Genomic DNA, 20208 nt, shown 5'->3' with positions numbered 1-20208 from the left:
GAGGCAGCAAATGTTGCATGTTATAGACTTCCCATGTGATATGAAAGTTTGAAGCCAAGAAAATAGATGAAGTTCAGGACCATCTCACCAGAGTGTACTAGTGTATTGGGTTGCCAATAGTCAATGGTTGAATGTTAATTAAAACCAACGCAGTATCATAGCAAACAGCTGATTGATTGATCACTTAACACAGAATATTGTCATTAGTTGGTGACCATCTCAACAGATTGCACCATGTTTTTTTTTTGCTTCAAATTTTTACATTATATGGGAAGTCGATTTATCTGTACACCATTACTTCCCAAGAATATAACAGAAGCGGTATGGATCATAAACATTAACAAATGACGTAAGTGGCCTGAATCCTATATTATTAACATTAACATATGATTTGGACAGTTCCAGTAATGTTTTACAATGTTTACTTGTGTTTATGATCCATACATACCGGTTCTGTTCAAAATACGTGGTACTTCCCCTTCTAACTTCTTTCGGATGGGAGAGTAGGTTTCAGTAAGTTTACCGTTTACCTCGCAATATACACAAATGAAAAAATTACATTTTTTTATTCACTTAAACTATTAAAGTCAATAATTTATCTTACTTGTGATACAAGAGAGGTAAAAAGCAACCAAATACAATGCAGCCTTCAAATAATAAATGGATAATTAACACCTTTATTGAAACAAGCGTACGTCCATCTATAATTGTAAAACAAGTCTTACCTAACATACACAAACCCTAGTTATTTTGTAATTATTCACAGAAGTACAGAATGTATCAGAACATGATATTTATCGCGTTTCTAATTTGTTCTTTTGCAGATGCAATAGCCATCCTGTCAAGTACTGCGCATATTTATTTCATTTCTGAAAACAAAATTCTCCCTAGATATTTAATATTTTACTTAAAATAGGAAGAACTTGGTGAACAACTTTAACTTATAACATGCAATTTATAGGTAGGATAAATATAATACCTACATAAACAATCCATGATAATCTCGACATTTTAGTACAATTCTTATGACTCAATGAAAAGGTAATCACAATTTAATCTCCCACAAATTGTGTAATAGAATTATCTTTATCGGTCAATTAAGAGAAAATATTTGTTTAATGACACCAAATAATATCAATACAGTATTAATTTCCTATTCAGAAATCGTTAAGTATATGTGATTGTTTCCCGGTTAATCTACACTTCTTAATCAGCGTCCCTCGATTCGAGTAAAATGTCCCATATTTTATTTTTGGTTCCAAAGTCTTTATCATAAATGCTGATAACGCCGTTGACAGCCGATTAGACAATCGTCCATGCTGTTTTTATTGGGGACAAAGGCCACCAAATCTGAGCTTGATGAGACATTAACTCGGCGGTCTTTGGAGACGAGGGATAAGTGACGCAAACTGTTGGAGAGTTTAATAATTGAGACCTAACCTATACATGTAATTGTGTCTACTTGGTTCAATAAACGAGTTATTGAGTTTGAGTAAAACTAAAATTAGAAGCTCTTATGTAACAAATATCCCTTTTAGTATATAAATACAGAAATGCATTTTCAAACATGTTTAATCAGCTTAAGCTACGTAAAAAACAGCCACTCCCACTATTTGCAGGAATAGTAGGCCTACCCTCTACTCCTTTTATCTATGATAGTACCTAACATAATGTACAAGCTCAGAATATTTTTAATGGTACCGGTAACCGAATAAATTTTTAAATAAAATCTAGTGCCATTTAAAAATGTTTCACACAAAAATGATTAGACACGATAATATTTATTTTTCGTAGTATCATCTGCCAATTAGTAAACAACACCTTTGTTTATTTCTCGTTAAAAAATTATACTATATCCAATAAATCGTAGAAACGTTAAAAAAGAAACATAGTAGGAGAGAATGTTTGTACAATTTAACAAAACATATTTACATGAAACAATATTGTAATTATCAATGTTACTCTAGGAATAAGGGGGACGAAAGATAATGATTTGAAGATATTCCTTTAAAAAATATTAATATACACAATTTTAATACATGTTTATGTTTACAGGTAACTAAAAATAATATCAATTAGTATAAAAAAAATAAAAATTTAAATGAATAATATTAGAAATATAATAAATCGATAAATATTTTAGCACCAAGATAACCCTTCCTTTAAGCTATTAAGATAATAAAATTTTTGGAGTTTCCCCATTGTTCAACTTCATTCGGATTATTTAACAAAACGTCTACAGGTTCGAAATAATTATATGTTTTTCAAATTTACAAAGGAATACTTAATCATACAAAATAACACTTTCGTCGCTCAGTTGATATCGCATTTTAATTTGTACAACGGTTGTATTCAACGCTATATTACCTAGTATTATATTGTGTTAATTAATATGAATATGAAGATTCCCTGTAGCTACTGTCCTTAATCACTTAACCATTTTGAGTTTCCAATTGCAACATTTCCTCATCAAACGAGGCCACCGCTCTTCTCACGGCTGCGACTTTGTTTAGATCGACATAATTAATCGTGAGTCAATTGAAGCTGTGACGAAAGGAAACCGATTAGCCCCCTGGGGGCGCCAGGGGCACCAGGGGGGCCCGAGGGGGGCAGTGGGTGTCAACACACGCCCTAAAAGCTCATCTCTCACCTCACACGCGGGATTTCAATTGACTCGGCCTTATCTGATCATTGGTCAGTCACCTGATTGAATATTTTATATTTTAACACGTACTGTACAAGTTGTCAACTGAGATGCGTACCTAGGTGCGTATTTGAACCAATATATGAGTGAAGGGTGAGTGTATAATGAAGTGAGATGCTTCGTGTAGCTTTGTTACTGACTCAGCTGTTCCATTATCCATGACCATTAAAAGCCAGATCAGGAACAGCTGGGTCCAGTTTCGAACCGTCAAAAAAGCTAAACACTTTTCTCGGTTTATACACCGTTTCGTATTGTTGGAAAACTGTAGTACAGTTTTGAAGGAATTTCTGTCGTTGAGCAGGAATATAATTAAGTTAAATAGCTAATTTTTTGAGCTGCCACATTCTAAAGATTAATTTATTGTTTGGCGATTAAAAGATTATTGTTCGAGATGTCATTTGTCATTTGGCTGATATGATTCAATAATCATAATACTTTCTAACAAGTTAGATGATGGACGTTGGTGTTTACTATATGCCGAAGTGTGAACATTAATCCAACAAAACTCCTTTATACTCTGCCTTTGGCATTAGATTGTAAATAAAATAAATATATTAATTAATAACCATTTTCTGATGTTTTTTATTTCACAATTTAGATCAGCCTGATATATTGAGGTAACCAGTATACCGTGTCTGTTTAACAAACCAAGTTTGTTCAAGTATACTGATGTATCTAGGAGAATTGGCCAGATACGTTGGAATATTAAATTTCCCTTTAGTTAATTTTATTGTTGGTAAATGTAGGAATTCGTTGCCCAAAGCATAATAGCACGTAATTGATGTATTGTATATAATTATTTTTGAATTAGTTATATACATACAGCTTCGCTATCCTATTACGAGGTAATGGTACCTAGTACCATAGATTAAACATACTCCCTAAGGGATTACACCCCCTAAGGGAGTATGTTTCTATGGTAGTACTCTAATCTTCACAATGAGTAGGTTTGGTAAATTTAAAGTTTAGAAAATCAAAAACAATTGACAACATGTTAGTGTACTTTTAAAAAATATAAAAGGCACATCCTAAATCGTAATGTAGTTTTCTACACGATACAGGCCATAACACACCTCTTTCTACCAATTTTTCACATAAAATATCAAAAACATAACCCAATAATTCAGACGATCAAGTGTATCAACAAAACAAATTATAGTGCAGAAATTCCCTTTCGTAAGCTAAAACGAATTCCTGCATGTTATGACGGATGAAGACAGACATGTTTAGTCGACCGTGAGATGTTGTCGTCACGCATGCTCAGTTTGAGATGCTATCTTGTGACATGTAGCGTAGTCTGGCCGTGGCGGTGGGCGCAGCATCCGTCCAACATCGACACAGCGGTCGTGCATTAATTGCGTCAAAGAGTTCCAAAAATGTCCCTTATTTTATATCAATCAATTTTGTTGCACCAATCCCAAACCAGGTAGAAGTGTAAGCCATGTGTTTACGTGTTATCCTAACCGAATCTAACCTAACCTAACCTAACTTAACCTAACTACTCAACTAGTCGAAGATGGCTGCCACTTGGCTTGGTTAAAAAACGTATCGGGTGGCTCTCTGGAATAGTTGGCGCAATTCAGGAAAACTTTACTACCTGACTCAAGTCATTTGGCGCAATTAATGACCACCCGTCACAGCCGAGCTTCAAACGCACTTAGGAGAATTTTACAAAACCCAAAAAGGAATAAATTATTGTCAAGAAAGGATGGTTTTGATTCAGAGAAACTATACTCTATACTAAGAGACTTGTACTTTTTCCTTTTCTGGAATAGTGGGTCAAGACTTATAAAAGCTAAAATGACATAGAAAAAGCACATTGCGACTGGCAAGATGTTGTAACACTGAATTAATACTTAGCTCCACAGATTCGTTGACAACCATTAGAATTTGAATTTTAATTTCAAATCGCAATCTACATATCCTCGCAATATTGTATTGCTGTTGAGAATTTTTTACTTAGAAACAATTGTTACGTTAAAGAATACTAACCTTATTTATGGTCATGGGTAAGCTCCATCCGCGGCAATATTTAATTTCTGGATACTCAACGCTACCGAAGCACGTAATGCAGTGTGTGACAAGCTTGGCCCTCCCGCACGTTGAATTCCGTTTGAGCGAAAATTATGCTCTACGATAAAGTTTTCTTAAATTTTGTTAGGGGAACCGTGTTAGCAAAAAATAACCTCAAAAGAAAGAAGTAATAAACACGAAGCCGTGGCAACAATCAACAATTGACTCAGTTCTCCATGGCAACTACAGCTGATTCAATTTCAGTACTGTTTATTTTTGCTGTAAAAATTAAATAATTGACTAATATAGTGATTGTTGATGGTTTTTGCAGTAAGTCAGTAAGCTATTTCGGAAATTTAAGTAACAGTTTCTTACATGATCCGTGCACAAAACATCGCTCAAGAACTGAAATTAGTATTACTACTCGCATTCAAATCCAAATGTTTTTCTTTTGAATTTTCGAGTCCCACCATGATTTGTATTTTATTCATATTAAGTTTCCCTAATGTTATCCAGTGGTAATTTGTTCTAAAAATATTTCTTCTGCTTCAAGCAAACATTGTGTTGCAATATTTTACATTTGCGCGAACATCGAACATGCAAAATGTCTCGAAACGATTAATATTTAAGCGAAACGAATAACAATAACTGAGACAAACTGAAAAAAGACCAAACGATAAATCATCGAAATAGGGTCGTGACAGAAATATCATAAACCCGGTAGTCTACAACCCGTCGTAAATTATAGGCTGATCTGGGCCGTGGACGTGCCTAAACTGAATTTCAACTGTGGGCGCCAGACTTAGAGGTTGATTAGAAATATGATCAATTTCTCATTTTGGGTTGTGGAAATAGTAACAATATAAACATGTTTTTCATGAGCTTTAGCTATACTCAACGATATACTGAGGCATCATAAAATGATCGACAGTCTGTAATTAGTTGTATCTAAGGAAATGATGATCTATGGTTATTATTATTGTGATCATGTATAGACTGCGATTGGAAGTTAAAACAAATTCCAACTGTTGTCAACAATTGATAACAATATTTGACATTAGAAATCAACGTACGTGCTTACGGGCAGGAAAAATTCCAGAGCATGTCTCAAATTTTACAATAGGACCTAATTGTAATTGTATCGAGGCTGTGTCATACCATAAGGAAACAAAGGGGGGAAATGGCCATACTGAACAACTAACCACGGAACATAATATCTGATATAATTTCTATAAAACAATTTACCAACAGGTGTATGCCCTATATAGTCTCATGAATTCTATATATTAGGCAAGCATGTTTCTGGAAACCCCTTTTAATCTCGAGTGCAAAGCAAGGAAATCTACGCAAACTGTTAGAAATATATTTTCAAATAGATGTATAGAATCCTTTTATACATCAAAATAGGCTCAAAATAAGCACAAAAATGAATTTTAAATTTTAAAAAATATAGCATGGGCCTTATGGATTGCCATGCTGGTGACGAAAAGACAACGAACTATAAACAGAAAATCAAAACAAATGGAAGAAATTTCAATCACTTGTTTTATTAACAGCGTGAAGTGAAAATAGAGATAGCTGTTCATTACATATTTTTGGTCGACCACTATTACCATGTCTATGCTATTACCTATAAGAAAACACATGATTAAAGATACATTTCATCACAATGCCATTTCTAATTAAAAATGAATGTGCTAAAGATTATAAAAATAAATTCGAAAATTTGTCAAAGTACAAGTCTTGGGGGACTGTCTGGAAAAGTGATGAAGTTTAAGTTTTGTGTACTACTTTTTCCTTTTTCGGGACTGACAATTAATATCTTTTTAGAAACTGGAAACGTAAGGCGCGAACCCGACCCCTCCCCTTTATAGAGTCTGAAGAGCCGTGGAGAGGTTTTTGATTTTGACCACATGACCCGTGCCCAACCCTGACCTCTTTGGCTGCCAAAACACACAGTTACCACATAATGCGACAAACCTGTGAAATGTTGGCATTATTGTTATACACTCTGGAAACACTGTAAATATAGAGAGTATTTTGACGTATTTGGTAATCAATGTAGATATTAGTTAATCTATTCATTGATAGGTATGTTTCAAATAATTTCACTCTGAGCCTTGGCTTTATTACCTGTGTGGATTCAAATGGAACGTAATTTTGCATAGTTAAAAGTAAACGAAGACAGTAGGCTTATTCAAGTATTTTACTTAAAAATTACTTTTTATTTGTACATTATTTATTTAACCATTTCCAAGTATATTTTTATTTTATTACATATAAATTATTAAGTATAAGTATTCTACGGAGGTCGTATAAATAAAAACTAAATAAATCTTGATATGTTTTTCTTTTTAATACTCTGATTAATATACTCTGTCGACTGCAAGTACAACTCTAATTTTATTTCATGGTATGAAGTAATTACCTACTTCGATACGTGTTTGGTGTCGTCCAATAGGTTTCTCTTTCCTAATTGTATTGCAAATCTTTAGAATGTATGTACTTTTATTTACCGATGTAATGAATAGATTTTTTGATCCTGGAACAGTGCCTGGGGTAGTTTTTCACATCATATCATGTTAGACCTAGAGGTTGCAGCGTTATCACAAGTAAAATCCATTGGTGAAGCGGGATATTGAATCCGGGACCTCAGTTCCGCGTTCTACCACTAGACCAGCTCACTTCCCTTCAATAATAGATTACACAAAACGTTTAAAAATAATAGCAATCGTTTCCAGTTTCTAAAAAAAATTGTGCCTCCAAAAAAGTATAGTAAAAGTATAGTTAATTACACGAAACTTTAATTATATTATGGTTAAAATTTAAAAATAAATTATATACATATATACCAAACATTATAAATCTCACTCCACTTAATATATTGAACCTTAAAGTTGTCCTCCCCATTTTTTCATTAATTTATTCCCTCATGAAAAACGTAATGAATTTCAATGGCGTACGGCGTGGTGTGGGGTGGTGGTGGTATACTGTATACTAGAACAATTAAATGAAAAATTGGTTTGTAGTTTGCAATTTTGGTTTAAAAACTCCTTAAAATGGGATTTAGTTAGAGAATTTGATCTAAATACATAATTACCTAAAAGGCCAGATCTATTTTGCACAGTACTCAGACGAATTTCACAAAAGTTAAACTCAATCTTGAGCTATGCGGCGTAGAAGGGTATTATTATCAGTTTAATGTCACCTAGATGTATTATTAGGGTCGTGATAGATAAGAGTTATCGGATGCAACACATCTCTGTGATGTTGGTATTTACCGGGGTCATCTGTATAATGGTAACCATGTCGAGTGATTAGTTATCTGGCGATGTATTTTTAGACAATATACAAGATATGTTTTTAGTTTTTTTTTAAATAATTTTTCATATGTGTTGGAAATCTATCTTATAGAAGAATCAAAACTTACAAGATTTGGAAAGTAACTGAGTAAATAAACCATGTTGTAAAAACTGGTTTCATTAGACCAGTAAACTGGTATGGAATGGAATTAATGATCATGCTAGTACATAGGTTTGCTAGAAACTTATAAGGGCAATGTTCCTTATTAAACATCTCAAAACCCTAGTTACCGAGAGGTTCTCGCACCCACCCCGAGAAAAAGTGTTGTAGGGGTGGTGGGGTTTCCAGGGTATAGGGGTACAGGGAATGAAGAGTAAATTTTCTGCTACAACATTACAATCTGCCAGTAAACTAGTTTTATAGTTATTTGGAAACATCAAATCATTGCCCGAGATTGAGAATAAACAAATTATTAACAACTTACGAAAATACGTCACATTTTACATACGCTAAACTTTTTGGCGTAAAACCGTTGCTTTGATTAATAATAACACCAATAACAACGGGGTACATTATATCCGGTTGGTGGCTATGGCTACAGTATTGTGTGATTGTAACTGGTGTGAGTTAAATCATAATTTCTTGATTTGTGCTTTACTGTTTGGTTATATAACTAGAGGACAAGTTATTGTTTATGATTAGATCGTATTATTTGGTTAAACGAGGTTTTAAATGGCTGTAATAACGGGAAACAAATTGTAAACAAAACACGACCTCTACATAAACCGTACATGAACTAACAATAAAATTGTCTTCAGCTGTTCCATAAGGATGAGAAATTTACTAAGGGAGTATGTTTTAGACTTCTCATCCCATTGTAAAATTTGAAGCTCGTTTTTCATGTCTAGTTCAGTGTACGCCACACTGGGCGCTAGTGTCAACGAAATTTTGCTTCTATTATTTTAGGGTTAATTTCTTGATTTGTGCTTTACTGTTTGGTTAAATAACTAGGGGACAATTTATTGTTTATGATTAGATCGTATTATTTGGTTAAACGAGGTTTTAAATGACTGTAATAACGGGAAACAAATTGTAAACAAAACACGACCTCTACATAAACCGTACATGAACTAACAATAAAATTGTCTTCAGCTGTTCCATAAGGATGAGAAATCTACTAAGGGAGTATGTTTTATCTAAGGGAGTATGTTTTATCTATGGTTTTATCTATGGTTAAATTTATTTAAAAATCACTTTTTTGTTCAAGTTTTTATAATCAATGCTGAAACTAGCGCTGAAAGCTTGATCCATCCATCTTGAAATCATCCGGCTTGAAGAAAATGACTCGAAAAAATTACAAATGAAATGGATTGGATTGGAAGGAATCATAACCTCTAAAAGGTTGTGTTTGTGTATTTGTGTTGTGTGTGAATGTAAAATTATTTCTGATTATAGTTTATGCAAATCTTTATTCGTCGAGTGATTTGAATGTTTCATAGTAAAAGTTTGTCATAATTTAGCTAGTCAAAGAGTGTAGTTTACAATTAGATACTACCATTGACTACGTAAACCCCTACTGTTACAATTTTCTTGAAAACATAACCAGAAAATGGCATCTCCACTGGAACAATTTGTAAATCATGTTCGGACTTATTCCCAACAAGGTAAGTTTAATTATGACTTAAATATGTTAGTAACTATGCAAACATAACGAATGATAAGGGGACCACATAATATCAGGTTAGTTGAAAAGTAGGATGAATTTATAAACAAAAGACCAGTTCATTTCTTGAAGCTAGGCTTGTGGATGTACATCTCAGTATTTACTACTGTTGTAACATTATCAGTGTTGTAACATAAATATTTACTTCAATCAAATTTCATTAGAAAGCTATAGATGCAATATGAAACTTACAGTTTCAATATTAGCAGTTTCCCTTAGTTTTTATAAAGAGAGACTAGGCCTATTCAAATGTTAGGCTACCGGTATCTTTCAAAATATTAAATAGGCCTTAATAGCCTATAAACGATTGTTCAAGAGGTTAGTGTAACAACATGAGCTGCCCATAAAGGGGTGGTATCATTTCTTCATAATCATTGGACGGCTTGAGTTAAATACATGTATACAGCACAATTTGCGTTACGGAGAAAGTGGTAGAGGTGATAAGGGCGTTAAGGATTCTTTTATTCATTATTTTTTTGAAGAAGAATTAAATTGAATACCGTAATGAACTGTTCCAGGGAACTTTCGGGACTTGGTCAATATGTTGAATAAGTCACAAGATGTGCTGATGCGAAATGGATCTCAACTTGACACGGTAAGTTAAGTTAGGTAAGTTTAGGTCTAACTTATTGATTGTTGCATGTTGAGATGAATTTTTAATCCATGAGTCTAATGTTATTGTGGGATCCTTGTGATTTTTTAGGTACTGGAAATGTTCGACTTGCAGCAGCACTCTCTAGGTATGTTGGCAGTCCTGAATGCGAAGCTGACTCTGCCTCCACCAACAAGCTCCACTTCCCCGCCGCAGCCCGCAATCCCGCCGGTTGCCATTGTTGCCCCAAGTGGAGGTGGGGGACCTACAGACTATCACGAGATACTCTTTACCCAAGCCCAAGAGTTCATAATAGGCTGCAATGCAGAGCAAGTCCGGTTTGCCGCAGAGATGTGTAAGTAGAATTTTAGTTACCGGTAGGCCTAAGCTTTATAAACATTTGCAATTAGGAAAATGTAAGTTAATGGAATTAGTCACTGATTCTTCAATTTGGAATTGAACTAAGTTAACTTATTAAATGGCTTGTCTCCACAATGAGCAATCAACTGCGCTCTAGCATCAAATGAGGCGTATCCTGGTTGTCTAAAATCGTTTTAAAGTCATTAACACGTTCGCGGCGGCACGTCAAATGGCGGGCGTATCCCAGGTACGGCGCAGCCCTCGGCGCCGAACAAACCCGATTGCCGCGTGTGATTGGCTTTCCAATTTCGGTCTGACGAATAGCAAATAACGTGCGAGGATGTCCTGCTTTACAACGAGAGTCGACGTAGTTCGCTGAACACCCACAGATAGCAGCACTGCTTGGAACGTAGCCGGTCCCATTGGAATTGTATTGCCAAATGGAGGGAAACAGACGGGACAAAAAGTAGATTTTAAAATTGCCAAACGGGGATTTTAAGGGTAAATTTACTACCAACCTACACCAAAACAAAATACAGTATACTATTGAGCAGTAGGCTACTGTGCGAGGTTTCAAGTTTCTAACTCTAATCCTGGCTTAAAAATAAAATAATTTCGTACCGCATTGCAGCTTGGGAGCGATCGCACCCACCAGGATGGCATTAGGGTTCCGTATGGGAGCGATCGCTCCCATGCCGCCGCGAACGTGTTAAGCCATGCTGGCCAATATAAATGGTAAAATGCTCAAAAATCATCATTCAGGTTGATAACATTACAATCAACCTTAGTTTCTTTTACCCACCGGCTCAAGACTAGATCCATTTTTTGCTTGTGTTAACGCTAGCTGCATTTTTACTTAGTCAATTGGAACTTTAAGGATACGCGTTCCAAACCCATTACAGTTTTTTTTTTAAGTCTGATAACGCTATCCACTAAGCTAGCAAAACACCCTATTTGGCATTAATTAACTAACTTGTTGACAACTCAATCTGCACATTGTTTAAAGAGCAAGGCCTAGTTGATGTTGTTTTTTTTTTTTACTAGGCACTACAATAGATAAGCTACTAACTAATTTGGCATGTTCGGAATTTCATCAATGCTAGACTAATACAATTTCGGATTAGGCTACTAAGGGCCATAAAAAATAGTAGTTACTGCACAAATAGCGTGTAATCCACTAAAATAAGTGTCAAAAGGGCTAACACATCTGTTGCCTACTAGGTAACAAAGCAATTTTTTAAAAACTTTTCAATTTTTCAGTAGGCCTATACCCAACCTCCGCAATATCTGATTTATTTGATTACCGGTACTAGTGAACTTTTTTCAAACACTCCTGTAAGGTTTCAGTGTATAAAAATAGATTTATACCAGATTATTGAACATATCAAAATGACAGATACCGAATCAAATAGATTTTCCCCTCTTACAAAATCCTTGTTTGTAATTTTATTAACTTTTTCTTTTTTCATTATTTTTTTACTTTAATGGTACCGTATGGCTAACATATTTTTCTAACATTTCAGATGCAAATTTGTGCCATCAGCTGACTAGAGTTCTGATAGAAATGAAAGCAGCGATCCGAGGAATCTCACTCCTAAAGTTGGCTATTCGCAAAATCCAGACATCAGAAGCACAGCTAACATCCATTCACGCTGACCTTTGCCAGCTCTGCCTTAAAGCTAAATGTTTTAAGCCTGCATTGGAGTTCTTGGATACGGACATCACCACAATAAGCGAGGAGGTACAGTTTGTTACATATCCTTTTTCAAAAGGGGAGAAAGAAAGTCAGGCAAACTTATACAAGGGCTACCAGAAAGTAACAGATTTTTTTTAATAGTAAAAATTGAAAAAGATACTCAATTTTGTTCAATGGCCATTATAAAACTACTTTAAACAAACACTTTTGGATTATAGTTTACAAATCAACCGGATAACATAGGAACTTGAAAGGCCACCCTGTAGACTTTTTTAACGTGTCAGATCTTAATCTTAAATGACATATAATTAATGAGATCTTTCAAATGAGCCATAAACTAGCAAAATCTTTTGGCAATCCACGGAGTTCTAGCTACCAAATTCTGTCGGCCTATTTATATATAACTGTAAACCATAATAATAGGCCTACCAATATGTAATTTGATAGGCCTACCAATCAAATTAGAGCATTTATTATATCATGGTGTTTTGATTCTTTCTACATGTACTGTATAAATTGGCCGCCTATGATTTTGAACACTACAAGTTATAAGAGATGTATTGTGGTCTTACAATATTTTTACAATTCAAGCTTTCAATTACAGTTCTATGAATTTCCTTTTATAACTTTTAGGCCATTTAAATAAATGACAATTTTTTCCAAATTATTCCACAGGTCTTCCTGTCAACTTGCTAAAGATCTTAATTAACTGATTAGGCCTTCTGGTTATGTTTATTTTGCAACATTTACCTTTTTCGTTTCAAAAAATTTCAATCATCGCTGTTTGACTGATTTATTATTATTTTGACTGATTATTAAAAAGTTGTATATAGGCCTTGTAAACTTTAAAGAAATTTAGTACTGGTAAAACTGATCACATTTGAAAACAAAATCTCTTGTAGCCTTATTATTCAAAATAGCTAGAATTCAGTTAACACTAAGACCTACTTTAGTCACAACTACAATGGTTTGCAATGTTTGCATATTATTAAAACTAAACATACACTACTAAGCTTACATCAAATACTCAGATACTTATTGAAATATTGTTTTAGGGAAGCCAGTTCAACAGCAAACATTTCCTAGCGTACTATTATTACGGTGGTATGATCTACACGGCACTGAAGAAGTACGAGCAAGCTTTGTACTGTCTGGAGGTAGTGATCACTACTCCTGCGTACGCGGTCAGTCATGTCATGCTGGAGGCTTACAAGAAGTATATCCTCATCTCCCTCATACTTTACGGCAAGGTCAGTATGTTGCACATTGTGATGTAAAATCTCTAGGGTAGGTAGAAGAAAATAGCAATTATATGTCAACATGGGTCTATTTCTGGAGATTATGGTAGAAAGAAGGTCTAGACCTAAAAGTACAGACCTGGTATACAGTAGAATATAGATAGTTTGACACTTTGCGGACTTAAGGGGTGTGGAACTATCGAAATGTCAAACTATAAGGAGTAAATAAAGTTTAATATACAGGAAAATTAAAACACAAGTCTTATAAAGAAATCACCAAAATTGATAAAATACTAGGAAGCTGTTCACTGGAACAAGCTGTTCAGGAAGCTAGGATTTCACTGTTCATTAGTTAAGTCTCAAGTCAACAATAAATGACAAATTAATGTTCAAAGTCAGCTTACATCACAATAGTAACCATTTAATATCACTTGACAAAATAGCTCAGCCCGTGTCGAACTACAAGGAGTGTCGAACTATCAAAGGTTTACTCTATTTGGTAGGCCTACCTATATTTATGAATATTACCTTTGACTATTAATAATTACATAACATAGTACATCTGTTAACCTTATTCAGGCTATGTAGTTTTAGAATTTATCTATCTATACTATTATAAATAAACGGTATCAGCATTCTGACACATACTTTCTCCCATAAGTTTGTCAACAACCTTTATCATGTGTAAGCGGTGAGAGTAAATATACGGAAATGGGATTTGTAAGATTTTCTTCAGAATTTAAAGGACTATAACATACTAAATTTTTATCAAAATCGTTCGAGCCAATATTGGGAAAATATGATTTTCCGTTATTTTATGGGGTTTTTATGGGGAAATAACATAATTTACAATAACTTTTGAACCGTAATTTTTACAGAGATGGGATTTGTACCATTTTGTTCAGAATATAAAGGACTATAACATACTAAATTTTTATCGAAATCGTTCTGGCCATTTTTGGGAAAATCTTTTTTTTCCGTCATTTTATGGGGTTTTATGGGAAAATACCCATTAAAAATAAAAATTTCTAAGAAATGAGAAAAACTATCAAAATTGTAAGGATCATAACATACTATGTTAAATAAAATCGGATTTTTTTGTCTAAAATCCTATTTTTGGTTATTTTATGGGATTTTTATGGGAAAATAACATAATTTACAATAACTTTTGAACCGTAATTTTTACAGAAATGGGATTTGTACCATTTTGTTCAGAATTTAAAGGGCTACAACATACTAAATTTTTATCAAAATCGTTCAGGCCATTTTTGAGAAAATCCGATTTTTCCGGTTTTTTATGGGTTTTTATGGGAAAATCCCCATTAAAAATCAAAATTTCAAAAAAATGAAAAAAACGCCTGGAGATACCATGGATTAGAACCTACATACCAAATTTCATCGAAATCGGACCACAGGTGTAGTCTCTAGCTCTGTACACATCCAGACACACAGACACACAGACACACAGACACACACACACACACACACACAGACATCACTTCGAAAACCACTTTTTTGGGTCCTGGGGGACCCAAAACGAATATATCCACTCAAAACTCAAACTCGAAAATTTTGACGAAAACAATACTTTCTCCATATACTATGGTATAGGGGGAGAAAGTAAAAAGAGGTGGTTGCTGTATGTGTGTATGTGTGTATGGGAAAAGTAAACTCGAAAAATACTGGTCGGATTGGGCTGAAATTTGGCATGATGATAGCTCACATTCCCGATTAACATATAGGCATATTCTTATTTCAAAAATCCTTTCGGGCTCCGCCCCAGTGGCTCTGGAGTTTCCCATGTTAACCTTATGAGAAATGGAATTATTGAATCTTAACAGCTGTTTCAATTAAACAAGTTGGTTCTGTTATATGATGTTCAATAGCATTAAAGTTACAAGGATTACCAACAGGGTGCAGCACTATTATTTCTTTTACATTTATGACAACAGCTAATTTGCAACCAAAAGGTGAGTGAGCGTAGCGAACGAACTTCAACCTGGAGGCGAGTTAGCGTAGCGAACGAGTTAACTTGAAGTGAGCGCAGCGAACGAGCTCCAACCTAAAGGTGAGTGAGCGTAGCGAACGAGCTCCAACCTAAAGATAAGTGAGCGTAGCGAACGAGCTCCAACCTAAAGGTGAGTGAGCGTAGCGAACAAACTTCAACCAGGACGTGATTGAGCCATGCGAACGAGATAATCTTGAAAATTAAGAAGTTAAACGGGGCAAAGCCCGCGGGTTACAGCTAGTGTAATATAATACTTATTAGTGTACAATGTTAATGTAGTCGTATGTTTGACAGATCCAGAACGTCCCCAAGTACATGACTGTGACAGTAACTAGGTTTATCAAACCACTGAGCCAAGCCTACCATGACCTGGCGAATGCCTGCACGACCAACAACGCGATCGAGGCCCAGGCCATACTTACCAAATACCACGACACATTCAACAGGTTCGTCCATCAACCTTCAACCATATCAAGAATTATATTTACTGTAGTTTGATTGATTTTTAACGTTACGCTACTTTCTGCAATCTTGCTAAGTTTGCTCATCAGTAATTTCCTTGTTTGAAAAGGGTTATTTTGGCTTCATATAATAAATTCATTAATCAATAATACATTAGAATAACTTCCGGGATAGAAGCTGGTAAACTCACCAGCATTTATGTGACTGTATTGATTTAATAGTAAATATTCAAAACTACCGGTAGTTTTTAAATGTATGTTTCAACAAGTGCTTGCCTTCTACCCTGGAGGTAGCTAGTTCGATCCTGAGAAATATCATTTTTGAACTCAATCGCCATTTTTCATTAGGCTATTAATTAAAGCTGGTTTCTTACAACAGACACAAGATCTGCAGGCCCCTTCCCACAGTGAAATCTCTGTGATAGATACATCACTTTGTAATATAAAGCTAATTGAGTGACATATTAAAGGGACACCAACATTGGCCTGACCAAGCAAGTGGTTGCGTCTCTGTACAAGAAGAACATCCAGAGGCTGACCAAGACGTTCTTGACGTTGTCACTGACTGATGTGGCCAGTAGAGTTCATCTGCCGAGCCCTGCCGACGCAGAGAAGCACATCCTTAACATGGTTTGTATTTCATAGCGGAGGTTTGCATGTGTGTGTCCAAGAGATAGTTGTGGGGGTTCCACCTTAATTCTGGGGGTATATTTCTCTTCCTTGTGCTCCCAACAAACCTTTGGACCCTTTAGCTAATGCGGCCCTGATTCAATTAATGGGTTTCCAATGGACTGGTGGATGTTTAGTTTATCCACCATTAACTCCTTAGAACGGTGTTCATAAAACATAGTTTATTACATGAACAATACCTTTGCGAATTCAGAGGTTTTTAACAACTCTTTCTATTTATAATGGGGTTTTCTAAATTTATTGATTTTTAATGTTGTCTTATTTAGGGAGTCAGCGTTAAACACAGTCCTGATATACACACTTTCACTTCTTTTGACAGTTTTTGTTAAGTATGCATTTTGACCCAATTTTGATTTTTATAATGCTACAAAGACTGCAAATTGATTAAGTTTTTATTTATTGCTATCTGCAAAATTGTTTAACCAAGATTTTTTAAACACTTTTTTCCATTTAGGAAAAATAAAATACCGTCCCATCTTAAAATTAAAGTACAATCCCATCCATCCCTAATTGTTAGGCATGAGTGAAGTTATTATATCTTTTAATAAAACCAAAAAACCCCTTGTCTATTATCAAATGTTTCCCTCTTCAACTACAATCTGTTCTGAAATTTAAATATAGACTTCATATTTTTTGTTGCAGATTGAGGATGGGGAAATATTTGCGGCAATCAACCAAAAAGACGGAATGGTCAGTTTTCACGATGACCCCGAGAAGTATAACACACCAGCGATGTTGAAACGGCTGGAGGACGAGGCAAGTTTAATTGATTACTGGTTTACAATTGATTTATAAACTCTATATTGACCTTGCTTCATGGTTTTTTTTTTGTTCTAAGATGCTAGGCACGAGCCTGTGACTTTAATAAAATCCATTGGTGATTTGGTGGGATTTGAACCTGGGACCTCAGGGACCGAAGTCCCGCACTCTATTTACTAGTCCAGCTCACTCCCAAAAAAATTCATGGGTTTAAACAAGTAATTTTCATACCCAAAGAAAACAAAACAAATATAATTGTTATTTACCACTTACAAGAAATAATTTAGAGTTCAACCTTGAACAATAATTTTACTTATTTAATTAGTTTCCAAAAGTTTCAGGTAATTACCTACTTATTTTTTTATGTCTGTAATCTTATTTAGGCACCTTTTTCTACAAAAATTATAGAATCAAAACCATGACAGCAATGCATTTATACTCTTAATCTTGAGGTAATAGTTGACGAAAACGTAATACCGCAATTAAATTGTTAACGTATGATAGTATAATGCGAGGTTTTTTCTCTATGGAAAACACAATAAATATTGACATGTTTGAGTTTGTGACACTCTTTTCAGGCTGTCTTAAAATCAAATAAAATCCTTTATTTGTTTTAGGCATTGACATGGTCAATATAAAACATCCTCTTACCTTTTGATTTTATTAAATAATTTTTTTATCTTACTTATTGCTACAGATGAGCACGTGCATGGATTTCAACCGACACATTCAACTGATGGAGGAAGAACTTGTCGTAAATCCTCAGTATGTCAAGAAATGTCTCGGGGCTCAAGACGACGATCTGACTCCCACCCAAGGAACAAAAATATCAACCTACTCCATGTAAACAAACATTTGTGCTAATCCTTCTTTGCTCGGAATCTTAAAACTAATTCTGTATGATGCGACGATGCAGATATTTTCACTAAAAATAACATGTATGTATTGCTCTGAAATTTTAATAAAACATGAGTATACATTCGTAATTCTCTTAGTGAATCCTTTGCTAACAGTTCGTGGCGTAGGGATCAACCTAGAGGTGAATGAGTTGGTTAGGTTTGCCACCGGACTGTTGTGTGGATTACTTTATTATTTATTTTGTGATTTTATTACAACAATTTATGTGAATAAATAATTTTTGTTACAGTTCTTGTTCTATTTATTCCTTGAACTATTTTTTCTGGGTGATACATACAGTTAGGTACAAAACTACAGTGTGTTCAACCCAAATAATAATGGACTAAAAAAGATTTCTCCAACCTACGAGCTTGGAGCAGATTTTTTACGGGCCACAGATAGTCAGCATATGCTAATGAAAAAAAAAAAAAACAATTTTAGTATTCATCGATAACGATAATCTTCTTTCATGATTGCATAAATTCCCCTTGTTCTGGTGATCTTAGCGATACCGTGATCCTGACCCTCAATCATGATAGAACTCGTTGCTATATCATGTGGTCTCAGGGATACCACGAACGTCTCTCGCTACCACGGCAACCCTCGTCACCGGTGATTGTAAACTACTGAAGTATGTCTGTGGTTTAACTGGCAAAAACACATTAGCACAGTCCAAACAGTTGGTTTATTTGCTTATATTTACAATATACACAGCTATACATACAACAATAACACAAAAACCCCATTTACTTTTAAATTTTAACACATACACAATATTTTTGACAAAATAACACATTAATAAGCAAATTAAATACTATAACATATTCTTCAAATATTTTTTACATACCTGATCACGTACTATTTACATGGTTTATTAGGATATATTGTATGGATTTATAGGAGCATTGCTAAAAAAGTAATTTTACAACTATTTAATTTAATAAGTGGGGGAAATTAGTTAATAATTATATTGACAATTACATTATTAAGAACTGCCCAATTTACAAAAACCCCTATTTTTTAATTCTGTTATTTTTTCCAGATATGCGTAAAAAAAATCAAATCAGTTAGAATTACATATTTTACTATACACAAACAACCCGCCTATTTGTTTAATAAAAACGTTAAATTACAAAACAAATTTTAACTTATAATTCAATAATACATTATCAGTAAGATAATAATACATTATTATTTATTGTCATTCATTACTTTATTTCCTAAAAGCAGATTTATCAAACAACCAATGGACATTAGAGCAAAAATAGCACCTTTATTAGATAGAAATTATATTCTTGCGAGTTTATAATATTAAGATTTAAAATATAGAATTTGTGAAGGAATTTTTTTATTTGTGAAATTAAAAAGTTAGTCTCAGAGATATACATCTTATAATAATTGGTTTAAAAGAAACAAAATAACATAAGAATTCTTGCCACCAAAAAAATAAGGAAGAAAGAATGGATACAACTATAGTCCTTCACAAAATTTAGGCCGTTTGAGGGGAAGCGAATCCATCCCCTCCACCTCGCTCCGACTTTGAAATAGCAGCCGATAGCTAAAATATATATTTAGCTTAAAACAGTGGCGGGGGAACCCATGAAACCTTCCCCTTAAAGTGCAAACATTTTGTGAACAACTTACCGAAGGAAATAGTTGCAGATAGTTGAAAGCACAACGAATGTTTACGACACAATAAGTTTTTCACCACACTATGATGTATTTACTGTTTTAGCTGTTTTACATACGTTAATTGGTGGCTGA

At 34.3% G+C, this 20208-nt stretch overlaps 1 protein-coding gene across 1 annotated transcript; it reads left to right on the top strand.

Moving 5' to 3' along the window:
- Positions 1-9406: 9406 nt before the first annotated feature.
- On the top strand, positions 9407-18693 carry LOC129002464 (COP9 signalosome complex subunit 3-like). Its single transcript, XM_054430294.1, has 9 exons — positions 9407-9684; positions 10262-10338; positions 10447-10690; positions 12219-12436; positions 13447-13641; positions 15932-16083; positions 16569-16728; positions 17431-17544; positions 18245-18693. The coding sequence occupies exons 1-9, from the start codon at positions 9630-9632 to the stop codon at positions 18392-18394; spliced, it is 1365 nt and encodes a 454-aa protein (XP_054286269.1). The 5' UTR covers positions 9407-9629; the 3' UTR covers positions 18395-18693.
- Positions 18694-20208: the final 1515 nt, after the last annotated feature.

Source organism: Macrosteles quadrilineatus, unplaced genomic scaffold (genome assembly GCF_028750875.1).
Source record: "Macrosteles quadrilineatus isolate MER2022 unplaced genomic scaffold, UCM_ALF_1.0 Scaffold_9__3_contigs__length_116548681, whole genome shotgun sequence".
NCBI lineage: Eukaryota > Metazoa > Arthropoda > Insecta > Hemiptera > Cicadellidae > Macrosteles > Macrosteles quadrilineatus.
This window is presented reverse-complemented; position numbering and strand designations above follow the sequence as displayed.